We start from the raw sequence: 23,089 nt of genomic DNA, 5'->3' as shown, positions 1-23,089 counted from the left end.
TATAGATAGTCTGAATAGAGATAATATACTGTATATTATCTCTATTTAGACATACAATATTTAATATTTTGTGTTGAAAATATCTCTCAACCTTATTTCTATTATCCAGCTAAACGTGACCTTATCAATATTAGCTTTATCTACTCTCATCATCTTCCTGGTATTAGAACCGGTTGCGTCATCACCTCTCTGGAATCTGAATCTGGAGTGGACCCCGATGTGCACCAAAGCAATCTTGGATTGGGGAAAATTCGATATACGAAGCGACTCCCATCTGAGTTACGCAACCTTGTACTGGGTTAGGGATTAACTCGTGATGTGTGTTTTTGTGTTTACCAAATTCATTTCTTCATACGCATATTTAATAAATACAAACTTATTTGTAAAAATAAAATGGGAGCTTGTTCCTCTTTACATAATATTCTGTTTATAAACAGTACGTACATAAATAGTTTCCTACAATAGATTACATACGAGTATATTAATTAATTAGTGACGTCGCTAAGTGAAACATGTATCCTGAGAAAAATCTCAAGATCAACTATTGTTTTTATTCTTTGTGATAATAGGTATTTGCGTTTAAATTTATTTTCGTGTTTTAATAATTGCAAATACTTGTTTCTATATTGATTTTACTAGAACGTATTTTTTTGTTCAGGGCAAAAGTCATAAAATGTACACAAACGAAGTCGCGGACACTAGCAAGTTAGCACGAAATACATGGTTTTCCGCATTTGTTTATCCTATATTGATATATAATTTTCATTTTAGAATAGGATAAATTCATAATCTCTTTCCTGTGGATAAAATGCGATAAGGGACACACAGACACACATTCATCTAGAGTGCAAATTTTTACAGGACTCAATATGGGTGAGGTTGCGAAGGTCTTCCATGTTGTTCTTGTAGCGAAGATAAGCCATAACGTGTGCCAGCTGTACTGTCAGTAATTGAAACTCAATTTAATCACTTTCAGTCTTTTCGGGACCTTGCCATTGCCTTCCCTGTAAGGGATACAGATGTTATTATATGTTTGTTAGTAAGATATTTGTATGAAGGATTGTAAGTATATTCATGCGCCAGAACAATAACCTTAAGGATCAAGATACGGTCAAAACATTTTGACTATTCCAAATAAACAATTTTACATTTTTGCAACCTTCTTCAATTCGCTAAATAAATTCAAACATAGTAGGTGCTTACACCATTACGGAACTAGCAATTCACACATTTAGAACCCATCCAAAATCGATGAAAAATAACGAGGTTTTCCTGCGATCTAAGTAAATACTTCATGACGCGGGAGTCAAGTTGAAGGCGCGTGAATAGCGATGTGATAAAAGCGAAGTGGTGGCCGCCGCACGGCCAGTACTAAACTCACCTGACAGACGAGCGCAGGCGCTTCGTCCGCGCTCACGCCGCGTCTATTCTATTATAAATTCACACGATAAATAGCGCCCCCACTTCGACTATAAATTAATTCCGAAACAGCAGTTGTTCAACCCTCGGGAGTGCTAGTGTTCTTGGACTGAAGCTGACGTGTAAAGGAAGATCACCAAAAATCTTGTCTGAGATCTACTCCTATCAGGTAAGACCTAAGATAAGTTCAGCTAACTATCAGCGGCCTCTGAATCATGTGATGAACTTTAGAAATTGACTTGTCAATAAAATTTTATTAGAGAAGGGATAACAGGTAGCTCTTCTGGTAGCCATTGATGATGAATTAATAACCCTCAACAATCAATGTTTTGTAATCATAAAAATTACTGTTTGAAATTATCAAAGATCATGTCGTCAAGTCATAAAAAATAAATTTTGAATACATGCCATTACTTATGTAAGTTTACATACAAAAAACGCAGTCAAAAAATTTGATTTCCTAATATTTTATTATAACAAATTCAGCAAAGTAATGTATTCATTTAACTCGGCTAATTCAAATAATAGTCATGATTGAGTAATTAATATTAGATAGTAGAGTAGCGTTTCAGGTTAAGTATTATAGTATTACAAAATGATTGACACAAGTCTTAAAACAAACATAAGTACCTAGATAACAATTTCCTTTACTAATAATGATAATTCACGGCAGGCAGTGCTTGGTGGCACACGGCCTCGGGCCAAATATACGAGTACACAGTTTTCCGTAGAGCCGTTAATGAATGACCACGCACTTGATAAGTTGATAGATGCGAGACTCGCGATTAAAGGTCGGATGATAATCAAACTGATTCAATCACTAAGAGGATAAACAACTTTAAAACATCAAATAGCTAATACAGCCTTGAAACTTGATCCTTATATTCCAAATCGTTTAAAGTATGTGATCAAATGATACATCCGCAATATATGTATGTTTATACCTCGTAACTAACTTGTATACGCTTTTGTCAACATAAACTGATAATCGAATATGTTTATGAAGACGGCCTTGTTTCACACGATTTTGACTAGTTTCCTGTGAACATCCAAAACGATGCAGCAAACGCAACAGGCCACTAAGAAAGGAGTTCGGTTTTGAAGCCAAGGATCCACCAAGGTGCCTGCGGGTGTTAGTATTCTCGGCGCGTGGCGGCGCGAGGCGGTGGCCGAGTGACGTAAGGTCGCCTGCCGCTGGACACTGACTTGACGTGAGATTAACATTACAACTCACTATCGCCTAGACACAGTTACAATCCATTTCTAAGTAATTTTACTGCATAATTTAAAAGTAATTTTAAATTTTGTCAACGCCATTCTAAAATAAGTATTCATTTGACTATAGATCGTTGAGTTAGTATGTCGAAACATAAGTTTTTTTTATTCAATATTGTATAAGCTATTCGTCTTACCTGATGGTAAGTGACGATGAAGACTAAGATGTTAAATGTTATTTCAATAGTAGAATTGATTCTACTTTTGAATGTTCATGTAACATCCTCGTCTTCATCGTCACTTACCATCAGGTAAGAATTGAAGAGTTGAATGTCATTTCAATCAAAATTATTGGGCGCTTTTTCAACATGAATTTTATGTTCTGATCTTTACCCATATTAGGTTACCATAATGATAAAAATATACTTGTGAATGAAATTGACCTCGGATTCGGAATCCTATATTTAGCGGAAATCGGATCATCTGACAGTATTACCTACTACCAGACCTATCATCATGATGTCATCTGGTTAAATTTAACATATGATAATCAAATAAATAATCATACATACCTGTTAGAATATCTAAGCGTCATATCCTAATCTTTTTATCTTTTTGAGGCGTCAAACCTAATGATATAAACAAATTAAACAAAGAAAAATGCAAAATTTCATCTAAGTTACAAGTACGGTATCATAGTTGTAAAATGCAGCGACGCCTCAAATAACTCGCCTAGTAAGTAATCAATTAATGCAATGTGCAAATCATCAAACACTCTGACATATAAATCTACATACATATATTGACAAATCGATTTATCAATGAAACGATACTTGATAGGTATAAGCTAATGCTTTAGCTAACACATATTCATGTAAATTTTATTTATGTAGGGAACCTATTTAACTATGTAGTATATCGATAACATCGTACTAATAATTCAAATCACATGATTAATCGGAATGTATATACCTGCTAACTTTATAGACTAACGTTAAGATATTTATTTACCGTTTTATGGAGAATACAAATTAGTTTCCATTAATTTTAAACTACTTGACATCTAGAACTGTAAATAAAAAACACACCGTAAGATTTTATAGTTCATTGAAGAAGTAAGTCCGCGTTAAATTCTACTTATAGGAAAAAGGAAAACACTCCTTTTACAAAAAAAGTGATTCTTCCTTATTCTTAATAATAATAATTTATATGGGATAATAAGTAAGAAATATTTGACAATCTTTATTTAGTCAGTAGCAGAGATCTTTCGCTGCTCTTTATATGTTTTCATATGTTACCTTCTGTTGCAATCCCCGTGAGACTTACACGAAGGAATGGAATAAAACCAACTCATCCGTCCATCAACCAAGACTGGATATTATTACATCGAACCAATAACGTTGCGAACTTGATAATCATTTCCACGGCTATTCGAACCGATGAATTTACAGGCATTGTTCTGTAATCAAACAAACACACGCGAACCATTCCACCACAATAGATGGGCATTGTTTCGAGAATTAAATTATAATGGCCTGGCTAGTGCCTCTTACGGTGAGGGAAAACACAAACAAACAAGAAAACGCAACCTGCACATTCAGGCAACTGCAAGTGTAATCATGATCCAATACAGGTTACTAAAAAGGTTGCGGAGGTCAATATGAAAATGGCTTTGTGTAAAAACCTGACTTACCCAATCCAGGATAATAATCAGAAGGCGTAACCCAGCCCGGGTGGTGAGGATATAATATAGCCAGGAGAAATAGCGCCCAGCTGGTGGGAAGAAGTAAGTAACGCCCTAGATACACATTAGGTTTTCCTAGAAATAAAATCAGGCAGAAAAGTCAATCAAGGGAAAGGCAAATAAACTTCGGATTCTTCTTTTAAGCGATGGGCAAGCAAGATATCATTAAACCAACTAGCGCGTGGTCACAGAAAGTCTCTTTGTAAGACTGTTACTCTGTTTGTACAATAATATATGTTAGAATGTATTAATATAATGTGTATTAATACAAGTGGCGTGGCGTTATCTTGACCTCCTTCGAGCTCCGGAAGGCACGGCCGTTGGTCCCAGCTCTTATCACTTGATGTCAGTCATTAGGCATCAGTCAGTTACCCTAACAATACGGAATTTGTATTTTCAAGACATCCATGTCTAGTCACAGAGATGTAAGGCGCACCTGACCGTAAAATCTACGATAAATAATTTGGCGTAAATACAAGTAAACGTATTATTACTTATATATCCCTTGCGGGGTAGACAGAGCCAAAAGTCTTGAAAACACTGGAATGCCACGTTCAGCTGTTTGGCCTAGTGATAAAATTGAGATTTAACATAGGAGACAGACTTTTACAATCTACACGAGAAGAAAAGCAGCTGACACATACTATGTTTTTCCCGCGCTACCAGGCCAGCATGGAAGCTTTCGCAGACTTGTAGCTTTTAAACCAATAACTCAGTAATGAACAAGGCATTAGGAATTTATAAAGGCTGTGTTATTCTTTACCATTCATCATCATTATCCTACTAACACTAACATTAGTCCCGATCACGCTGATGGTAGGCCTACCTAGGAACCACAACTTCGATAAATTTTAAACTTTAATATCAGCATTTTGGAAGTGTCTAAATCCAGTTCAATATTCAAGGGACTCTATAAACTTAACCATTGAAATGTTATACTAACAGAATACTCTGGAACCTCAAATGGAACCGGTCATACAGAAAGCATTTTGCATTGACGTCAAACGGATAAAAAATTGTGAAGGCGCATGTTTGGCTACCTTTTTTTATTTATAAACATCCGAGTTTAAGCAATGTTATTTACGTTTGTCTTAATATCAGAATAGTAAAATCTTGGAGATTTATTTATTTCATTAGTGCATACCTAAAAGTGCCTTTGCATTGATAAGCCCTTGAAATTTTGCCATCACTTTGCATACAAGTGATACCTTACTTAGGTACCTACAAGCTTTCAGCCCTTTTCTTTTATCTTAAGAAACCACTTAAAAATACATTCTAAACAAGAAAACCTACTTTGAAAGATAATAGAGCGTTTTCTGACTAAAATTATAAAGTTGAATTAATACAGTTACTGTTATTGATACGGACCAGAATATTCAAAACATGGACATTTCTATTGTATATTGATAACTAAATAACGTACTTGGTGGGTAAAAATAGATAGGGTATTCTCAATATAAACTTGTATTAAAAAATATACCTAAAAAAAGTGGTTTCATAAAAAGTAAGCACATCATAACATGAGAAAAAGCAATGTAGCAAGAATTACAAAATTAAGTTGCGAGATTACCTAATACGAAACAACTATATCCTCTCGCAAACCATTAGCATAGTTCAGAAGTAGCCATAAGCACATACAGGATATATTATATATTTCATATCATTGCCATTACACGGAAACGACATAAGTACGTCATATTGATCATACATCAAATATAGTAGTATGTACTCGAAAATTACATAGGTAAACAAACTTAGCTTAGCCGATCCTTGGTCAACGCTGGGAAGTACTCACGCACGTTCTTTTGCCAGTATTTTATGTACATAAAATATATTGAATCAACATATGACGGACTATACTAACAGATTGAACGGTGGGATAGGATTTTGTGAATAATAACTACTACATGTTTGCTGAACTCTACACTAGAATTGAGAGAAAATGGTATGTTCGCACTGTTAAAACTATTTGAACATCGCCAATTTGTTCGACAGAAACGCCAACCGTTCTTCAATATTAACATTGTTGTAACAATATATATTTATAAATTACTAAAAGTTTTACCGGGATAAAAGGAATCAAAATAAAAGGTCCGTCTCCGTACTCCACTTTTAAAAATCAAAAAGTTCGAAAATTTCATGCACAGTGGTAACATCAATCAATGGTTTAACATTGAAGAGATAACAAACACACATTCGTATTTATTATATTAAGTATTGATTTGTATTAGTTTAGCAAAAAATAATTGTTAAGATTTTCCATATTACGTCCTATTATTTTTTAGAAGTTTTTAGGTACAGTCATACATAAAGCCTTGACAGACGCGTAACTACATAAGAATGTGTAAATTGTACGAATCGTGGTGTGAGATGTGCTGGCCCCAGGGTCGCTATGTATGGACAAGGATAGTGGTTTGACGGTGAAGGAGCACGTCCGTGGCGGCCTCGCATGTTCGGCCAGTGCTTGCAAATGTTTACATTTGCGCCGGCGCAGAGCCGCAGGCAGCGCTGCGGGCGGCGATTAGTTGCAAAATGATCGCGGTTGAATTGAGTTCAGGGTCGATCTGCTTGCCTCCGGGTATTGCGCAAACTCAACGCGTCGACCACTGTCTCACCACTACGGTCAATCAACCAAGCTCAACTGAAACCCTGCATCCTTAACTTCCTATAAAAAATCATATTTCTTCACAATTTTGCAAATTGTCACCCAATTTCATTTTAAAGATCTTTCAGTCAAAAGCCTTACCAGCATCTAATCAGACTTATAAACACACAAACATATAAAAAATATTTCCCCTTAAAGTGCGTGAAGTAACAATTGTCTGACATATCAATAAATCGCACATTTCGGCTAATGTGTATAGTAAATCTGGTAAACAGATTACGTCAACATTAAAGTAAAGAGATACGCACATTATATTCTTTATAAGTTCGAGTTCAACATACGTCCGATTCAAAGTCCAACAGCAGACACGTTTTTTGTCAGCGTGTCGTACCTGATACTGCATTCGGCTGCCTCTTCAGGATTTCGTATAAAAAACTACACTAACTAATCTCATGATAGGGCGACTATGAAAAGATTACTTTGAAACGGGTTACTATTAAAACATATGCAAGTCACAATAATACTTTATATTTAGCAACTTGATGGTAATTGCACCAAGCAAGTATGTATAACAAGGGGATTTCGGCAATAGAAACTTTTCGTAACATTTCGTTGTAATAACTAATCGGCAGTGTGTAACAGTGGCCAGTGGCCGAGCAGAGCTGATTCATTAGCTCAACGCTCTACTTTCGGGATGCAATATTACGTATATACGGTCAGACACAAGGCGTACTCGCTCGTCACCGCAACATGCAAGAATTAACATTATTTCATATTTTCGTCATATGAAATAGCCGAGCGAGTCGCGGAGATTTAATCTAGCATGTACGAACTAGATACCAGAAGATGATCATCAACCAACTATAAAAAGCGTTCGGCGGTCCTGACGAAACTTTTAATAATATTTAAATGCTACATACGAAATTATTCGATAGATGACCACGTCTCGTCTGCGATTTCTTATGCTTGCAAGTTATATTACATATTAATCGTCGCGAAAATTCATATCTCAAGCAATAACAGCGTCCAATAAATTTGAAACTGTAATCTAGTGACCCTTAAGTCAATTAAGCAACTTCTAAAGATAGATTAAATTATGGAATTAACACCATTTATGCGACATAAACAGAACTATGATGCGTTATCTAACAGTTGGGTAATCGTATCGTGTTCGCGTTGCTTCGACGTTCCACTCCAGCTGTTATTTCACGGACCCTCCATTCTTCATTCATGCTATTACGATTACGATGTTTGTTTGAAAATACATAAGGTCACGGGCGCACGAAATAGTTCGTAGCGCGCCGGCTACGAGCTACGCCGTAGACAGTAGGCCTACGAAATTATATATTTTTCAAATATTTTGGACTTAAACCGTTTTTAAGGAGTTAACTTTGTATTTTAATGATGCTTTAGAACAATATTCACTAAAAGTTATATAGTTATTTTTAAATATCCGCGGTTTATTATACAACAGATTCATTCAGAAAAAAACAATTTATTAATATATCCATCAGTTTTGTTGTGTATAAGTAAATAAAGTACAGTAATTACATTATTAATAATTATTTTATTGTCCTTTCTAAGTTAAGGTTTGTTAGTAATTAGGTATAGTTTATTTTAATAAATGTTTGATAAATGTTTATTATTGTTAATAATTATAATCAACTGAAATAAACATATAATAGTTTAGTATGCTTCATAATCAAATAGAAGAGCACATTAAAAATATAAAACAGTACAGTAAAAAACAAATAGTATAGTGACTAAAAGACATCTTTAAAAAAATAAACATAGAACCTCAGAACATTACATTTATTTTGACAAACAGTAGAAATTATGTTGCTCAAAAAAGTTTTTAATATATCAACAGATATTTCAATTCACAACATTTTAGACAAAGCCCCCATTCCAGTGATTAATACCTTTGAAACTGCAAATTAATGCGAAAGTCACATGAGTGGTACACCATATGCTGGCCGCGTGGGGACCTTGATCCACCACATTAACTCTATTCAGATTTAGTTAGCAATCACATAGTAACAAAACGTGCTACTGCAAATTACAGAATCAAGGTAGAGATATGATATGAAAACTATGGTTCGTTGTATGAACGGCCTACAAAACAATGTTTTATAATTTTTAACACAAATAATTTATTTTAAAATACATGTGCAAAATGAATTAAATCTATATTTTTTTGTCTATCAATTAGTTTTGTTGACTGTACTTGCTCAATGTACTCGTGTTTCGCCGTGGTTTCACTAGTTATGTTATATTTTCATGGTTCCGTGGATGCGAATGCATAGGCGTACGATTTATGTAATGAACACGCAAGAAGGACCGCAATGAAACATTTTGAGCACAATTTCTGATGAAATATAATTCAAAACAGATTTTGCATCGCTTGGCTTTCTTAATTAAAGAAATTTAAATTAAAAAAAAAACAACTTGGGCGAATACACATTTTTTGTATGTTTGTAACTCTGATATTTATTTAATTTAAAGCGTCTAAGCATCATTCTCACCTCCTCACTTCAAATCGAGATAAATTTTATATCTTTAATATAATACTGTACATAAATTAATATATTCAGAATTTGGTTTGTCACATACCTACGTTTGCCGTAAAATTTTAAATTACATAGTCGTTAGTGGAAACTACTTCGCACATCGATACGAGTAATTACGGCAGTAAATAAGAACAAAGCGATCTAGGAGGAAGTCACCTGCAGTAATGTCCCGTCAGGGTCTGTCATCAATCCTTCAACAACGTTAAACAACATTAGTACCTACCTACATATAAATTAATAAACTGTGTGAAGCCAACTTTATCGTAAATAATGTATTCGCCATCAATCAGTTGCGTGTTTTTTTTAAGTGGCATCAATCTTTATAAAAATATATTGACTTATATCTAAATATTACTCTTACCTGGTACTAGAATCAATAAATATTCAATATTCGTCTTAAAACTGGTCAACTTAAAACTGCATATTACTGCAAAAATGACCTAAACTTACATCCCACATAAGTATAATTTGTGAAAAGTAGAAAGAAATGTCACTAAGCCAAGTTAAACTAGTATTTGACCTCGGAATTTAAAATAAACCGGCTGAAATCTAGAACCTAACGGCCTTTGATTTGCCATTTCATATAGATCTATGAATAGATACTTTTTACCCTTGAACTAATGCTCATTACGGTGAATTTACTTGATTGATAGAGTGGGTTTGAGTTTTCCAAGGCCGGTTGGTGTCAGGCAGGTGGCCAACCATAAAAACATTTGCCAAATCTCTATTCAGTATCTTAGGTTTGATAACATAATAAATATATTAAAAGTTAGTTATTTTGGGTTATCAATGAAACCATGATGCAGGGAAACAAAAAATTACATCACGACGATCACTACTTTAACTTGTTTTACTAGCGTTTGCTTTCACGGTTACTCTGCCGGCGATTCATTCCATTGAAAGTGGATTTCAATAGCAAATTGGAATATTCGTCGCAATGGCGTGCAGGCATGCGCTCTGTTGTATATGACAGAGCGTTATTAGCTATTGGCTAAGATTAAATTTTATTTATCGATTTTATTTTAATTATAAACAAAATAGGCGTTTAATGAAGCTTTTCTAACTTCCTGTAGGTGACAAAGTCTTTTAGATTATCTTTGCGTGTTCCCAGTTGCGCGCGCTACAATGCTGCCGGGCCTGGGGTCCGCTTCCCCTAGCATAGTCCTTGTAAGTAATTAGACGCGTTCATGGAAACCATATGTGTGAAAAATTTATTTGCAACTAGACAACAGCATATCGATATTATACTGAATTGGATTATTTATCGATGACGTGTATGTAATTATTTACTACATATCACCTATTAATAATTACTATACTACCGACAGTTGTAAAGAGACAAATCTAATCTAGTGTTTGATATCATACACTCCTTCATAATCCTTATTTATTACACTAATACGTAGCTTAGTGTTACTGACTCACTTCACTTTATCTATTACAGAAATCTGAATGGGTAATCTTTTTGGTGTTATCGTATGTAGCATCTCCGATATTATGAATATACCTATTTTTAGCCAAAAAATAATATATATATATATATATTCCTTTGTATAAACTTTTAATTCGAGCTGTATTTATTAGTTTATCCCTGCCCGATGTATCTACGGGTACCTTAGAGTAGTAAAATAAATTCATAAATTCGTTGTTCATATACTTTATAAAGAAACCAAGCTATCTATATTTATGTAGATAAATATAAAATTATTTTTTTTTTGTTGGACATATACTTAAGTATAATAAATTGCGTACATTTTCTGCAAGCTTTCAATTTTATTACCTAGTTATTGATTTGCGTCTATCAAACTTTCTACAATTCTCTTTACGTGTTTGAAATTTTTGCAAATTGAAATTAAATGAAAACCAAATAAAAATAAACAGATATGCATTTCTCCTGTGTTTTAACATATTGATCATAGAACTAATTAACTGGAGTTATCATGATCCTAACTAAGTAACATTACCATTATTATCTAATTTTTATAGACATCATTGCTTAAGATTCATCATGATCGCAGTCGCAGGGTACTGGCTCGATGATTTGTGTGGCAAAATGATTACTGAACATGCCGTGCTATAGCATTACTTTAACTGATCTGTTGCAACTTGCATCACACTGCAACTAGCGAGATGATCGATGTTTGCTGATTTCCCTTCTAAATCATACTTGTTTTGGCAACACATTTCAAATTGGCTAGTTGTTTTGCGGGGATTCGGCTTAAAGCAAAAAACATTTAAGTAGTGCCTACTTTATTAACCACCTCTGTAAAATTTAAGCGAAATCAATTAATCCATTTTAACAATTTTCTATTCAATATACAATGAACAAAACCAAACCATATTTTTATAACAAGAAGGTTAGCAGGTGCCCTGTGATTCCCTGCACCAATAGAAAAAAGAATAGGACCACTCCATCTTTTTCAGTGGATGTCGTAAACGGCGACTAAGGCTAGGCTTATAAACTTGGGATTCTTCTTTAAGACGATGGGCTAGCAACCTGTCATCATTTAAATCTCAATTATATCATTAAGCCATACAGTTGAACGCAAGGAATATAGATGTCGTGCACAACACGCATGCCTTGCAAGTAGTTCAGAATTCGCAACAATAGCCACATTTTACCTACAATTTGCTTGTGACGAACTTTTGTTTATCAATAAGTTTGACAGTAAATAGTAAGTTCAGTAGGTACTAATTATTATCTCATCATTATTTTGTCTTCTTGAACGAAGGTCAAAACCTCGATAAATACAATCGGTACATTTTAAACACCAAATACTTTTACATGTTGCTATCAAGTTTATAATGTTTTTGCAAATGTGTAGAGAAAAACTTTTTTAATACATCTACTTGCAAAGTCAGTTCAAAATGACATCATATTAAATAATATTAACCAAAATATATTTTCGATATGTATCGTAACGGTTTTGCGTTAAATGAGTGTATTCCATTCATATTATGTTTGAGTTGATATTATGTGAAGGAGATCTTATCATGAAAATTTATCCCAGTTACCAACTACCTAATGAAATTGCATGTTTTTAATTGAAGTGAATGCTCTAAAAATTTTTCGTTTCCAAACCAACAGTCTGCCATTTATGACGATACAAATTCAAGATAGAATAAACAACCTAATTTTATCAGAACTGTAGATAAAGAAACAACGTCGAGAGTAGAAATTACCTAGTATCGAGTAGAGTGCCGATCGACCTCGCGAACACTTATTTTTTACATAATTGTAAATATCTCAAATCCTACTTGACCGACTTTAATCCCTATGAACTTGAAAATTCTATTTACAAGTCCTACATACAATTTAAGTTGATTGTGGTAAATATTACTGTATAAGTTGGTAAGTACTAATAAGTAGTTAAGAACGAATACCCCTAATAATGAAATAATAAATAAAAGTGCCAATTTAATTTCTATTCTTAGCTACAATTGAAAGCAAAATTATTCGTACATTCCCTAAATTTGTATATTAGACACATGTAGGGTATAAAGCTTAAACTTTGTTCTCGGTTTACGAGATCGATGTTATGTTTAAAACTTAGATTTGTTAAATTAAATGCATAGTTGAGTATCGAGTGAAGTTTTTCCTCGACGCTTTGCGTGTCAAGAATGCGTTCCTTCTTTGTATTTTATTAATGCTACTCGGAGGTACGCACCAGGGACGCCGTCGGAATGCAAATACTAATGTTTCCCTGCGTGTTTCCCCATCGTACATGGTTATTGTTTCATGACCTTGCGACAAACGGCAATTAAAAATAAATTAAATTTCATGATCTTCGTAATTATATAAGTAGATGTAATTATTTCTTGTACTCTGTAAAATACAATAAGGTTACTCGACTGCAAATGGAGAAATTCTTCCGCAAATATTTAAATGGAAATGCATTCAGTGGAATGAAGTGGTCTTTACTTACCTCTCAGGGAAAACCCCATGATGTTTATAATGTAAAATATATACATAGATGCTACAGAAAAATCATATGGGTATGGACATTACAGGGTACACATTCTTGTAACTTCTTAAGTAGGTACCTGCAGTAGTAAAGTGTAAAGTAAATACATGAAAAGTTTACCAGAACAATGTATTCCCACGGGGCGACCTTGATAAAGCATGCTAGGCTGTATACGATCTTTATATTTAAAATAGTAAGTAATCATAATTGTAGTAGTTCTGAAATTTTTCCGCTCATATTAGGTATCATAATGTGTCCCTTAATCCCCCTCATACTCTGCTGGAAACCACACAGCTAAAATAACTTTAAAATAAATAACTTTGCCTTGAATGATGAAAGAAAGATAAATTATGACTCAGCTGTTTAATTGTGGATCTCTACTTACAAGCAACTTACCATACCATAGACTGTAGATTGCTTTGATCTTCGTTTTCGTAGATAGATCAAAAAAGTTTTTCTAATTAAGTACCTATTACACGTGTTATTTCTGAAGAGAAAACTATGGGCACAATGAGCACGAAATTTTATAATTTCGTGGTCATCTTAATCTTTATTTTTTGTAGGGAGGGTATTGATAACGCATAAAATCTTTATTTTTTAAAGTTAAAAAGCATTGTAATATTCTTTAATCATATAAATATTAAAAAATCATTTACTTAAATATAATAAAGAGTAGAAATTATTAGATTGACATAATTCCCTCCTGATTGTGGTGTTATTGTTCACTTTCGATTTCGACGAATAAGCTTCCAACAACTCTGTTGTTAAACACACAACATTGCTGAGAATTGCAACGATAAAAGAAATGTTACATTGATATTATTCCCTTCAATGCTACCTATTTAGATGAATTGGATATCTTAATTTTAACATCTTAAATATTACAGTTTACATTATTACGGTCACTGGCCCAGTAACCACCATTCATTGACCGCATTCTTACTTACATCATACAGAAATATCGAAATTATGAAGCCAAACTTGTCTTATAATCATCTGAGCCTTTGATCGCGTAGAATTAAGGAATTAATTGGAAACCTGAATTTTTGATTAGAGGACATTAAGGATGCGATTTACCTACGAGATGAACGGTTTACGCTTGGCTCTTACATAACACGACGTGCAGCCAATGACCCACTTAAACACAACACGAGGCGATTGCTCCAGCTAATGACAACAACAAATTATATTATAGGTACATAGACTAGGTACTATAACGTGATTGATAACGAAAGTTAAACAACTTTAGATAACAATCTCAGATTACCAATTAATTAATCAGAATAGAAGAAAGTATGGTATGTGATTAATCAGTTTCCAATGAGATAAGAATTATATCTAATGATAAAGATACAAAAAACGTGAATTATACATTATACACACGAACGTGCGAATTCCTTGTTTTCAAAGTGAGCCAATGTAAGTACTAAATATAATACATGTGTGCAACACGTACTGTTCAAATCCTGACCGACTCATCAACTCCCAATCAAAGATCAATTTTATCTTATCTAAATTTTTTATCAATATTTCTTTATACTATTTTCAGGAGAGTTCTAGCTAGCACTAGGGTGGCGTCCTAGTAAGCAATCGAAGTCTATCAGCATTAATTCAAATCAGTTCTTAAAATAGTAATCGAGGGTACCTATAAGGTGGCAAGAGAGGCCCAATCTTACAACAACCGCGTTGCGATTATTGCGAAACGACGGTAAGGTTAACTTGCTACGTGTGTATTCGCGACCAAACTACAGGGTCAGCATAGTTTCGTATGAACGTATATAACGTACGGTCTTCAAACATATCGACTTTGAAATCCATCATTTGGAAGTCGAGTGACGACGGTTACCTTGTACTGTGGAAGGCATTCAACTTGAACTTGAATTTGGACTGCGGACAAATATTACATATTCAATGTCTATATTGCCTACGAGCCTACAACAAACACTCTTAATAGGGTATCTTAAAACTTGAAAAACGTGTTTTTTTCATTCCTTGACAAAAGGAACTTTTAAATATTCAATGGGTTTACTACTACTTCTTTATTGAATTTATAATGAGATTAACAAAACTACCACAGCCACAGCAATGTCTCTCAGTCAATGTAGCTGAAACAATTAGTTAGCAGTTTTAAACACGAACAATCTCTGTTTTTATTTTATGAACTTTTCCGCATTAACGACAACAAATCAAAAATAGTCAATTAAATTTAAAAGTTACATGACGCCACATTCGACTTCATTTCTCCTTACAGTATCTTATCAATGAAAATGACTATCTACATAAAACTTGTATCTTGGTTACCGAAGTCTATCCCGCATTATCTTATCATTAAGAATGAATCCACATGTCTGAAGTATGTGGGTCATATTCCAAATGTCGTGCTTGATCATAGCCAAAGCTAACTCCCAATTATAAAAGCAACTCTATGTCACAACTACAGAAACGTAACTCAATTAAACTATCCTGATTGACGAAATTGTAAATTATTTTCTGTAGCTAGATTCTTTGACAAAGTGTTTATAACATAACAAAACCTATTTTACTAGAGGAATTTTATAGGTACTTATTGCTAATGATTACCAATCAATGATTTATATGACTAAGCACGATCCTGAAGAAAGTACTTTACTTGGCAACTACGGATATGTAAACCATTATTATTTGGCATGCCTTATCATATGAATAATCTAGATAACTACTCACGTCGGTGCCTAAATGTAACTTGTACCTTGTACCTAAAAATGATGTAGGTAAATAAAAGCTATCAAGCCAATGCAATGTACGTTATAACGACTACTTTAGTATCAAGTGTCGGCAGGTTATCTGAAATATCCCATTTACTTTTAAATGTATCGTTTTATTATCTTTATGATGACAATGACCATCGGGATTCAAATTAATTACTTAACTTGTAGATATTTGCCGCCTTTGTAGATACATAGGTACATATAGTGGTTAAACTTGGACCTACATTTATAGTAAAATACCTTAAAGGTCGTGCAACCTATATATGTTTTAACAATAGGTACCTAATTGGGATTCTATGCTCTTTTTTAATTATTTTTCCCTTTTATAATAAAATAATGTAAATAAAAATTGTTAATATTTTTTTCTGTTTGTTTCAGAATAAATTAAATTTCGCTGCTCAATAACAACTTGCCCTTTGCCTCGCGAAACATATTTAGGTAAGTTTATAAATATTTATGAAATTAAAACTTGGTCGTTCTTCCTATAATTACTTGCAGGCCACATCAGTTAAAAGATTTTCAAGGACCAGGCTTTTCATAAAACTATTTAGATAGGAAAAAAGAGAAGTGTAGAGTAGCCAGACACTTCTACTTTGATAGCTAAGCCAATTAAACAAAACTTGAGATATTTATATAAAAAAAAATTCACACAAGGAATGTAGTAGGTACATTATTATCCGTGTGGTATGGAAATAAGTGTCATGAGGCCAAAGGCACAACCCCAATACTAGTCAAATCCTTCCATCCGTGGTGATCCATGTATAAATATCCATAATTACCAAATAATAGTTCTTTATAATTTAATTTGTGCGCCACAAACAGAAGTTACTATCAGAACACTGTGTGCCAGTGTATACTTTTAGCGAAGGATCCTTCCCATTTTTTCGCCATGGATGCCTATTAACCACAATAAACTTAAAACATACAAAATAACTAAGACACTATATTGAATTATGTAAGTATATTATTACAGCGGCTAAAATAAGTCACACCTAAACACCTGCCGATTTTTAATAAGGCAGATTATTGACCTTGACCCAAATACATAGGTTACAACATTAATAAAATAATAAATATTGTTCAGAAAGTAGGTAGGTAACTAAGTACCTATTACCTAAGTTACAAGGTGCTATTATGACTGGATACTTAGCACGGGTACAGCTACCAATGTAATGCATTATAGCTGTTACGTGATAGCTTCCTTTGTGAATAATTTTATTGCATTCTAAAAATATTATTATAAAAGCATCCGAAAGATTCACTTAGCCTAAACGGTCTCTTTGTGGCAGGACAGGACACAGTCAGAATAGACCATCGTAGGACACATGACAGAGATCTTGCTTGTGTAATATCTAATATTTTCACCCTATTATTCCTTTCCCTATTAATATATTTCCTGTTATTATTATTCCTACTCTCCTCTTGGTTTCTTAAATTTTATATCAAATAAATCTGAAATTTACCTTTTAATCTTGAGAATGGCAACACTGTTCAGTCTTGTCTTTAGTAAGATTCTAGTTGGAGGATGTCTAACCTATTTTTTCATTTTAATATTTCCTAACATCCAAATTTGTATATTTATTAATTTGATATCAATTAAGATTCACAGTATTAAAATGTTTTGATGTAAATATACGTGCAGAATTCTTTTTAACCTAGGTAACCACCTATTATAGCGCCTGAACTGGTTACATTTGGTGACAACCTATTTTCTCGTTTTATTTCTTTTGAAACTCATTTAAATTTTGTTTTTTTAGGAATCATTACAATGGCGCTAATACTACAGTATTTAGATGACATGCACGTTTTTATGGACAAATATGGAGGTAAGAATTAAACCAAATTAATTCTAGCCTAAATAAAGTACCTACAAGGTATTTCCTATTTAGTAACTCCCATGGAATGTCTTGACATTACTATTATATGAACCCTATAATGTTACCTAGCATCAGAGATAGCTTTATGTTAAGCTAATTTTTAGGTAATGAAGTAAATGATTTAAGTTTATTGAAACAAGATACCTAAGACAAAAATGCATTTATTAAATATCAGATCATACTTTATAATTGATTTTTATTTTATTTATTACAGATGTTTATGCTTTCCAATTATTTTATTTCAGATCCTCGAACAAACCCTTGGTTCCTGATGAGTTCCCCGTTTCCTACACTCATTATTTGCCTTTCATATGTATATCTAGTCAAGGTAAGATGATATTTTTAATATTTTTACATTTATTATGTTTGAAATGTTATGATTTATTATAATTACACAATGTAGAACTCAATATTATTTTACAAATAATGACACACTATTATTTTTAAATCTGTACTAAAAATTTAACCTTTTTTGTTTTACCTTATTTCAGGTTTTGGGCCCTCGGCTTATGGAAAACCGAAAACCATTTGAATTAAAAAATATTATTATAGGATATAACTTTTTACAAGTAATCTTCAGCGCATGGCTGTTTTATCAGGTATGTAACTTTAAATTATAAACAACTGTTGATACATTTTTATAGTAAAATTCCTGTGCAAAGCTTGACTGATGTTAAGCTTGTTTAAAAGCCTGTGGAATTGATTTCAGTAACATAGCTAAGGTATTGCAAAACCTTAAAACAAGGCTAAAAACGACAGCAAAATTTATTTAACATGTTATAATTTTCTAAGAGCTACTAAAACATTCGTTAATTTAAAAATAAGACACTGCTTATCCCCAGAATATCCCCAAAATAATATTATCCCTTAAAAGAACACATTTGATGCACCTCATATTTTTAGAACTGATTATCTTTAACTAAGTTCACAAAATGTTAAATTTATGGTCATGGTACCTACCATGACCACATATACCACATTACCTACCAGCCTATTATCAACAGAAAAAAGTAAAAAGCCACAATAACATAGTTTTCTTTCTTCTTTGTCAAAAACTTTTCTCACTTTTTCCTTTTTTTAAATAAAGAATTTTTTTTATTTTGATGATTTTAATTAATTGAAAAAAAATTACAAATTTTTAAATACAATATATATTTGATTTAACCTTAATATGCCTCGTCCAGAGTTTGATGGGGGGTTGGCTGAAACATTACAGCCTAAGATGCCAACCTGTGGACTACTCAGACAATCCCGTAGCCACTAGAGTAAGTGAAGAACGGGTATTTCATTTGCCCGAAATCTTGAATGGGACTAACATAAGCTCATTGTATATATACACTATTTAATATTTCAGGACTTGTATATAAATACATTGTGTATTTCAGGGATAAAATTATAAGTTAGAAATGCTGCTTTCTGTTTTACTTAATGATGTGTAGTTTATATACCATTGACACTAACATTTAGTGACATGTATAGCAAAACAGAAGAACTTCATCTTTACGTCATGTTTGTAAATATAGTTAATTAATTAGGGTTTGGTGATGGTGTATTGTTTCAGATCGGTTGGTCAGGCTGGTTCACAGGCGAATATAGTTATCGGTGCCAGCCGGTCGACCACTCGACTAAGCCACAGACAATGAGGGTGAATTACTTGTTGTGTTTGTTGTTATTCCAACACTCCCATATACACATTTTCAGAATCACTATCTGTGAGTGTTTCCGGCTCCTCATAATCTTATTTCACGAATTTTTCCTCACTTAAAATATTTTTGTGTTATATTAACAATGATCATTGATTAACTAACAATCTCATTTATCAACTTCTATAATCAGTACATACTACCCTTCAATTAATCAATTACCCTAGTCCATTCATTTGGGTACATTAAATCTCAAAATCTTAATAATATTTTCACTATCATTACATAGTAACTTATTTAACACTTTGGATATAAGCATCATTTTACATCTAAACATGGTATTACCTCATACAATATCGATTGATTCATTCAAAAAAATATTTTTAAATGAATTAAAGTTGATTTTTAGCTAAGTGCAGATTGCATTTCCGAATGTTTAAGCCTATTATGATCTTAAAACTAAAAGGGTAAAGATAGTCTATAATCTTCCGGGCGTTTATCTACGTCACCCCTCTTCCCTCGAAAGAAAATAAGGTGACTATGGGTAGGTATTTGGTATAAAATAACAGTCGATAACACGATCAGGTGCAACTATCATCCGCCGTATAACTTCAAAGCAATACGAGTATATTTAGATAGAGATAACAAATTATCCGGATTCATTAAATTAAATAGTAAAAAAATATATATTATAGAAGTAGGTACATATTTACAATATTTTATTGCGTGACATTAACGTTCAACCGGGAAAGCTTAAAATGTGTTGAATGAACTTAACATTTGAATAGCGATTTTACATTTAGGACGATTAAATTTGTATAAGGAATATTTTATTACTTAAAAAAATTGTAATCTGCAATAATGCCTGATAAATGGAAAAATATTATTGTACCTAGGTATGTAAGTCTGTAGCATGCTCTTTATATTTTTAATCCAAAATGTTTATGACGTTAGTATATTAATTAATCTCTTAACAATTTCAGATGGTGCATGCTTGTTGGTGGTACTATTTCTCAAAATTTACTGAATTCTTCGATACGGTAAGTTAACACAAATAGGTACTTGCTGTATTTTTTATCTCCCCTATTGTAAAATGAAACGAATCTTATTCGGGGATTTGCTTCCGTCGAATTTACATCTTTACTGCTCTGAAAGGGACGCTCGGGTGCATGTGGTAGCAGCTGCATTAGATAAATGTGCCTATTCGCTTTTTCGTTTTTAAAGAGAAAGAGATGTGGTGGTCTTATTCTTGGAATGCACCCAGCAGAGCTTTAATAGAATTATTATTTATTAATCGTTATAAATGCTTCTCTGAACATGTAACAATCTCCTTTTCCAGTTCTTCTTTATCCTAAGAAAGAAGAATGACCAAGTGTCAACCCTGCACGTGATCCACCACGGCGTGATGCCCATGTCGGTGTGGTTCGGCGTCAAGTTCACTCCCGGGGGCCACTCGACCTTCTTCGGGCTGCTCAACACATTCGTACACATTATCATGTACACGTACTACATGCTGACGGCGATGGGACCGCATATGAGGAAGTACCTCTGGTGGAAGAAATACGTTACCACATTACAAATGGTAAGTTATTCCCTGCTGACAAGAACAATGAATAATTTGATGATTTTGTATGAGTAATTCATGCTAATATTAAAAATGTAGTCGCGCGCGGTGACGTTCTAATTTGTTTCGGTAAAGATGTAGATTTCTCTCACCTATGACATATTGCTTATTGTTTTACATAAAATTTGTATTGAGTAGTGGAGGAGTACACGAACATACTTGTCAGTTTAGATGTATATTATCTATCAACTATGACCTACCTATGTTGCTAAACGTAAAACAGAATTTGTATCGAGTATGCAATAGGGGAAATCTTTGGTTTTATAAGTTAAACCATTGTTTCTAACAAAATAAATCTATATTTCAGACCCAGTTCGTCTGCATCATCGTTCACGCATTCCAGCTGTTGTTCATCGAGTGCAACTACCCGCGGGCGTTCGTCTGGTGGATCGGAATGCACGCCGTCATGTTCTTCTTCCTCTTCAGAGATTTCTACATCAACTCTTACAAAAAGCCAAAGGTATTTTTCCCCCTTATTTGGGGCATATTGCTATAAAATAAATAACCATTTTGAAAGGGTTTATGAACGAAAAAATGGCGCTAAATGTTGTTCAATGCTAATCTCAAATCCTTTTATATGTCCATCCCATTATGGATCACTGTATGAAACTGGAATTTTCGCACATATGGTAATGAGGATTCTAGGGATCAAAGCGTATTAGTCTTCTTTCTCGAGATATCGTCGACTGGTTGCAGAGTGATCTAATATGTTGTAACGTTTGCAGAAGCGCGCCGCGTCGCCGCCGCCCACCGCGCTGGAGGCGCCGCTGTACAAGAACGGCGTCGTGAAGAACGGCTTCAGCAACGGGCACGCGTTCGTGCGCGCGCGCACCGTGCTGCCCGCCGGCAACTGACGCCCGCCCGACGCCGCGGGCTGCTCCCCTTGTACATATTGTTAGCGACTATCGATGGTGTACATTTTATTCTATTTATCGGTATAAAAACTATAGCTAGACTTGTGATCGCATAGCGTTTTGTACTTTTTTTAGGTTAGAGGAGTCGCTTTTAGATTTAGACGTTTGAAACCGGACGATACGAATTGAATTTCCGGGACCGCTGACGAAATTCCACTTGTAGATATTCGACCGAATGAAAAACCTTGCCGCATTTCAGAGTGATTTGTTTTACGTTATGCTGCAGGAATGTAATTTTGTATAAAATGTATTGTGTGAATATTATTATAGAATATAATGTTAAATCAAATATACATAAATGTTACTTTAGTAACATTTGACTGACGACAGACGTTGTGGTTGGTTTTACACTTAGCTTATTGTGTTTAAGTACAGTTATGTACTAATTGTATACATTGATTATTCAATGTGATTTTAGATTAATTATTATTATTTTGTTGAAGTGGTTGTGTTGGTTATTTATTTTGTTTAATTTATCTTTTATTTAAAACCAAAATTATCTATATATAAGTTGACATTAACGGGTTTGTAGAATAGCCATCGAAGTTCTTCCTTTGTTTAGTCTTCCGTTTTGTTTTTCTTTTTGTACTTATCTTGAGGTGCTTTCTTACTATGAACTACTATTTCGTTCATATAGATAATGCGAAAGTTAGCCGTATTACAAAAATGTCTCATTCACAATGAAATTGTTTATATCTGTACCTATTATAATTTTTATACAAAAATACGCAAATAAATAAGTACAATAATTATCACTTGGTTTTCC

The 23,089-nt window shown here is 33.5% G+C and overlaps 1 protein-coding gene across 3 annotated transcripts; it reads left to right on the top strand.

Moving 5' to 3' along the window:
• The first annotated feature begins 1,354 nt into the window (after positions 1-1,354).
• Positions 1,355-23,075, top strand: LOC106134028 (elongation of very long chain fatty acids protein AAEL008004). 3 transcript variants are annotated; one of them, XM_013333994.2, is made up of 11 exons: positions 1,355-1,588; positions 16,644-16,703; positions 18,023-18,091; positions 18,388-18,470; positions 18,634-18,741; positions 19,327-19,407; positions 19,704-19,787; positions 20,769-20,825; positions 21,125-21,367; positions 21,717-21,869; positions 22,135-23,075. In XM_013333994.2, the coding sequence occupies exons 3-11, from the start codon at positions 18,034-18,036 to the stop codon at positions 22,261-22,263; spliced, it is 996 nt and encodes a 331-aa protein (XP_013189448.2). In that variant the 5' UTR covers positions 1,355-1,588; positions 16,644-16,703; positions 18,023-18,033; the 3' UTR covers positions 22,264-23,075. The 3 variants fall into 3 exon arrangements, with proteins under 3 accessions (XP_013189448.2, XP_013189433.2, XP_013189440.2); XM_013333979.2 differs by lacking the exon at positions 19,327-19,407 and having other exon boundaries at positions 1,356-1,588; XM_013333986.2 differs by lacking the exons at positions 1,355-1,588; positions 16,644-16,703; positions 19,327-19,407 and adding an exon at positions 17,768-17,924.
• Positions 23,076-23,089: the final 14 nt, after the last annotated feature.

The sequence above is a fragment of the Amyelois transitella genome, chromosome 7 (assembly GCF_032362555.1).
Source record: "Amyelois transitella isolate CPQ chromosome 7, ilAmyTran1.1, whole genome shotgun sequence".
NCBI lineage: Eukaryota > Metazoa > Arthropoda > Insecta > Lepidoptera > Pyralidae > Amyelois > Amyelois transitella.
Note: the sequence above shows the minus strand (reverse complement) of the source record. Positions and strands in the feature narration are given on the sequence as shown.